The sequence below is a fragment of the Argopecten irradians genome, chromosome 8 (genome assembly GCF_041381155.1).
Source record: "Argopecten irradians isolate NY chromosome 8, Ai_NY, whole genome shotgun sequence".
NCBI classification, from domain to species: domain Eukaryota; kingdom Metazoa; phylum Mollusca; class Bivalvia; order Pectinida; family Pectinidae; genus Argopecten; species Argopecten irradians.
This window is the reverse complement of record NC_091141.1, coordinates 4761223-4767741: the sequence shown is the minus strand read 5'-3', so window position 1 is coordinate 4767741 and position 6519 is coordinate 4761223. Positions and strand designations below refer to the sequence as shown.

Below are 6519 nucleotides of genomic sequence, written 5' to 3'. Positions count from 1 at the left end.
GCAATCAAACCCGATCAATCAGATAAGCTAAGCGAAATAAAAAATATGGAATATACATGTGTGCTAATCCAATTATAGGAACATTGCTTTGAATTGCACATTGTATCATTAAAATATCATAATTGAGTGTTACGTTTGCAGTTGTTTTATATCAACGATTTCAAAAAGAAAATACAATATATCTGTATATATATATGATAATTTATCAGTATGACTTATTTCAGATCTAGCTGGCATAACATACTTCTTTTGTTATGGTTATCAACATATATTCTACAACCTGTATTTGAGTACATGGTTACTATAGAAACTGCACAACGAATAATAAACACTAGAACTCTCTATCCCAAACAGAGTTTGGTGAGATTTAAATCAATGAAGAATATACCACAATTTGTGCTATATATTGCCTTTAATTGAGTTCCCGTTGACTGTGTTTCGAGATAATACTTGATGTATCATCAGCTATGGGTCACCTGTAATATATGTTAACACTGGACTTTTTCAGAATAATGTGACTGGATGAGGTGTGCTTGTTACGTGTCAATCAGAGATCCCTATAAAATGGACAAACGTTTCTACTATTGACGCAACCAAAAATAGACATTTTCACACCGCGATATATTAAATTGCACTGGATGTAATTGAAAACTTTTCTAAATCAAGAGATCCCAGAGGGAAAAAGACAGTTAGAAAGAGAACAGATAATATCCTAAATTGTCTCGCCTTTAAAGATCATGCAATAGGGCCGGGGCAGCAAGTATAATTTTCAACGCCAAATCTGCAACAAATGAAATTGGAGAAAGTTTTCATCGGTACTTTCCCAGATATTGCGCAAACAAACTTCAACTTAAAAAGTCCAAGATAGCGGCCTGTTGGCCTTCGTGTAAACTGATCGGTCCCAAAAATGCAATATACACAACTAGGGTCCAAGTGGAACTATCATTATATGAAATATTGGTACAGATCCCTTCAGTTTTTTATGGAATAGCGGTAACATACTTCCACTATCAAAATTTAAGATGGCGGCCTGTTAGCCATCTTGTTGAGCGATCGGTCCCAAAATGCAATAGATCTAGCACGAATATCTAACCAACAGTATTTAATTATAAATATTACAGTATCAAGGGTATGAACTCTACGGTAGAAAAAAACCCCGATCTATTTCTTAATTCATGATTATTTCACAAACGGGCTCTATAAATCAGTGACGCATATCTTACGAGAAATAATTCATCTTTCCAATGAGTGCTTGATGAACAAAAATGGCCAAGTATGGACCAATATATAGCCAGATGAACAGAGAAATATACCAAAACAGGGCTAGGTAGACATTACATGCCGCTCTAAATGTCGTCTCGACTGTAATGGGTACCTCAATTACCAAGCCAAAATAACAAAATCTACGCTTGTGTGGTACACGGTTCCTAATTAAGCCAACACTGTGTTCACCCATAATATCACCTTGGAGGTGTTATGCCCCGTATAGTATTCAAGTTGTAGAAATTCCATTTAAACATCCACGCCATGTCAGCCATTTTATGTATAAACGCAAACATCATGTGTGGATCATATCAAAACGTTCAAGATGAATTTCACCTAGTTTTTCGTGTGTTTCTATGTACCTGAAGATGACCAAGAGGCCGAAAAGTTGTGGAAGGGATATTTATACTATTTAATGTTTATATATATTCTCCCTCTAGAGAACTAGTATTTGAAAGATTATGAATATGAATTTTGTGTTAAATAAAACTAATACTTTATTTAACCAGAATTTCCTTTATACTCTTCATTTATGTCCTAAATTATGATAAGACATTCTGACAGCTACATGTGGTAGTTTTGTAATTAATATTAGTCGACATGACCTTCATTGACACATGCACACTTTCTACACGAGTGTATGTGCGATATGCGATACAAATGGAACACATTTCATATGTATGTGTGATCTAGTGTATCACACATGATGTGTTAGGTATGTATGCACACTGTTATATTGTTATTGGTACCAGATATTTATATAGTATCTATGTCTCTGATGGTACATAGTATATCATACTCATTAATATACATTTACTCGATTCCGAAATTTCCAACATATGCCTTGTTAACCGACTGAAGTCACCGAACTAGATGTAAATCTATATCGATAATCAATCAATTTGTCTGTCAAGCTTAAATAGCATGAATAATCCTAGTCAAACCTGTTCTGGCTACATATTAATTATATGGAAACCATGTATGTTCTGTTTTACACAAACTGAAATCGACACACTATCAGTGAAATTCATTCCAAGTCCTCGAATTATAAACTTCAGCGCAATTAATAAATGGTATTATCAATTATAACTTGAACAGTGGGCATGAGTTCAGCGAACCGGCTCGATACAGATGACGCTATCACATTTAAGGTGGCGCTTGTCGTACAGCATTTGTTTGTGTGGTCGAACACTACAATCATTCCCCCAATACACGCAATCCCCAACAAATATTTGACTATCATTGCCAGAAATATAAAAAGTTTTATAATTCGAGTAATTATATCATAAAATCAAGACAATTTTCATAAATACGATCAATTTGTGAATGGTCAACTCGTCAATCTAATAGGTCAGAACAGTTTTGAAGGAAGGCGGCCCAAGTCCCGAAATAATCTTGTCTGCCGTGGGAGCTCTCTGGGAACCTGCAAAATACCATCGATTTCCAAGACCGACTTGTTGTCGATTTTTGCCTGTTTGACCCAAGATATCTCCACTAAACGATTTTTCCCAACTGCAATTTCAGTAGACATATCACGCCTGGAATTGCTTAAGTTTAAAATTTCATCACAATCGATGCATCATTTCTGTATTACTCAAATCGCGGTTTTAAGCAGGTTGCTAGCTAAAAGTTGTCGTGTTTATATTCGATCCGAAGAAACGATAACTGTTATCGCCCTTTACGTCTCTCATTTCATACGCATGTAAAACATTAATACAAGTTGACTTATTCAGCAACAAAAATGGTTCAAAAACTATTTCAATTAAAGGTTTAGCTTGAAAAATATTCCAGACAAGTACTGTAATTACGGAACCGTGGCATATAGCAATCTTCCATAATTTTAAGGTATTTTCACCATTTCGAATCTATAGTCATACATGAAGTTTACAGTATTACCACACTAAATATACCTATTTAGATATCACCTAGTATATGTTTAAAAATGTACAAAATGTTATACATCATTTGTTATGCCAGTAGTATACAAATAAACATCAAAGACTTTTCACCTATAGTGTAGGAACAAACAAACACTTGATGTGGTTACTTGTTGTAATTATATCATAAATGTTTATATATTATACTATTTAAATCGTGAATTTAAATCTGCATTTGTACAGTATTTGAGAAACATATATCAGAAAAGTAATTAATGTATTTTTGCTTAATAAAATTAATGTGATAGATAAAGTTTCGATTTAAGTAACTTCATTACCGTTACTCCAATATTACTTTAGTAACTTTAGTTTGAAATAATATAAAAAAAACCCGCTATCTCATTATACATTTATGCTTAATTTTGTGATTTTACTCGTAACAAGATAGTGTTAATTGTACTGTTAAAAATCCAGAAATTTAGATAGTATGCTATCTAAATCTCTAAAATAAACAAGGATTCGTAAGTCATCTACGTGCTATATTCAGACTGATCAGAACATTATTTTGATATAATCATCAAATTGGATTAATTATCAAATCTAAAGTGAGATTTGCTGGATTGAAATGTTTTTAATAAGGATGTTTTGAAACTGAAAATATAAAGCTATAGTCGATACTACCCGTTAATCACGATGACACAAACCAACCGATAGCACTAAAAGCTAGTCGATTCCTTGGATTTGACTTGATTTTTCATTTATCTAAAGCAATTTCCTGACTTATCAAAATTCTTTAACGGACGGAAGGACGGAGAGAAAGAAGGTAGGATGAAAGTCCGTTAAAACAAACAAAAAACGTTGTGGTTTGTCTTTCCCTAACACTACGAGTTATACGACCACACATTTCTACCAATGATCAAGTTCATTGTAGCTGAACATTAAGCAGCTGAAGAGACCATATATGCATATTTCATTAGTATGCTGCGGCTCGTACAAAAAAAACCATGGTATACAAACCCAAATTAATTTCCATGTAGACAGACTCTTCTAACGCCAAAGGCGAAAGTGAACTTTGTTAGAACTTTGATTTTCCTGTGTATATTATGGATATACCAGGAATGTTTATATCCTATCCCACAATCAACAGTATTAATATTTGTTGTAATATTAAACGATAGCCATGATGCATACACACTTTCTATCACCTGAGATATGTATAAACACACTTACGAAGTGATATAGAGACATAAAAAACATTACTACTTTAAACAGGGGTACTACTTTACGTCCTTTTGTAGTTCTTCACAATGCATGGTATTTGGAAATTTATATGTATTTTCGGACCATGCACAATAATAACATGCTTCAGTGACGATCATTATGTTTTTTTTATTCTCGCTCGTTCAGCCACACCGAGCAATTCGTGTGTGTAGGCTTCAGACAATCTAAACAACGTGTCCTCATTTATAGTCGAAGGCTAACACACACGTGCGGGTACCTGTTCACGTTAATTCTTATGTGTACATTTACCTGTTATTTTGTTTTATAAACTATCATTGTTATAGAAAGGTGAAATCATTCATAATGAGTGATAATTGTGATAATGATAATGGCTCCAGTAGGGATGGAAACAAAAGAAAAGAAGGAATGTGGAAGAACAAAATGGAATACATAATGTCTCTTGCTGGTTACTCCACGGGGGCATCCGACTTTTGGAGATTCCCGTATATGATCTGGAGACATGGAGGAGGTAACAAGGCGATGTATTTTGTCATTACAAATTGATTAGATTCATAAGTACTTGTTTCTTTGTTGTGCCTTATTCCTATGTATGCGATTTGTTGCGTGTATGAAGTGATGGATGTGTTTTGGGATATTGCGGTATATTCGTGTTGTGTCTTCTTGTAAAGTGGAACTCTTGCATGTTTATAACTCACTGAAGCATGCCGCCAAAGACACCAAGCAACACATCCAACTCGGTCGCATTATACTGACAAGGGGCGAACGCTAGGCAGGTGCAGAAACTACCACTTTATAGACCATTATGTAGACTCATCCAGGGGGCAGTACCTAAAGCCTACATCACAAAAGTGACTGGTAATGAAATCCAAATGTGAACCACTTATTATCAATTTATTTGTCTTTGTATTTTGTTTACATATGAGCATAAGTACGTGTTTTAAATTATATTTTCATTTTTCAATCATTGTTTTTCGTTGACTTTTATTCAACAAATTGGGAAAATATTGACATTCAAGTCGTCGAATGTCTTCTGTAAAGATTCAATGTGATACCAGTTAAAGCATGTGAAGACACGATCATCGACTGGTTCGCCCGTAGTCAGTATAATGTGACCGGGTGGGGCGTGTTGCGTGGTGTTTTCGGCGGCATGCTTCAGTGTTATAGCACTATGAAAATGGCAACAGTTCCACTATACAAGAAGACACAACATGAATATACCGCAGTCTCCCTTAACACACACCTCGCACAACATACATCCAACTCCCGTATTGCTGAGCGCTTGAAGTTACCACTTCTTCCCGTTACTGTGAAGTTCACGTGAACCTGTGCATATGCCATCATGGAATGACAATGACAATGATTTTATTCTCATAAACGTAAAGTCATACATGTATAAATAGACATTTGATAAAAAAGGGAAATACTTAAATGGAATTGATCCGAATATCTGTTTGATGAATCTACAAGTGAAACTAATTCGTCGTCTACAACAAAATTAAAAAGGGTATTGAATTTAAAAGCGCTGGGTCTTTAATAATAGTATCGAGATAACATTTTTTCTGCTATTTTATATTTGACGGTCATTACAATTGAATAAATAATGAAATTCATCTACACTGCGTTCTGATTACAGAGGTTACATGTTCTTTTTTCTCTGAGGATGTTGTTCCTTCTACCATATGCCACTGGTAATTTGCTATTACATGTTCGAGATTTACTATACATGTTAGCTAGTCGTGGAGGGAGATCTAGTAGGTACGTTTCAAATGTTAGGTCGTGTTTATAAATTCTGTAGTTGTTCCCTTTTAATGAGTTAAAACATCACTTTTCCAATAATATACGAATACCTTTTAAAGTGTATGCAAAACAGTACTTTTCAACCATTGTACAGTAGAAAATTCATAATTTTCAAAAACATGTAATAAGTTACATTTTTCAAAAATACTTTTTTTATACAATTCGATCATAGTTTATTATAGTTTCTGGATATCTAATACAGTTTGTCACTCTGTTTATTATTGTCTGATAGTACAAGTTTGGCCTAGTAGCTAACCATACGCACTTTTATATTTATATTTAATGGAAATCTTCTGAATTCTCCATATACCATAATATTGGGTGTGGCGGTTTTTATTTA

General features: G+C 34.1%; 1 protein-coding gene across 1 annotated transcript in view; it reads left to right on the top strand.

The window, feature by feature from the left end:
• The first annotated feature begins 4724 nt into the window (after window positions 1-4724).
• Window positions 4725-6519, top strand: part of LOC138328907 (sodium- and chloride-dependent betaine transporter-like) — a 39117-nt gene continuing 37322 nt past the window's right edge. The window contains exon 1 of the mRNA XM_069275623.1: window positions 4725-4890. Within this exon, the coding sequence (XP_069131724.1) occupies window positions 4725-4890 (166 nt within the window). The remainder of the gene's footprint in view (window positions 4891-6519) is intronic.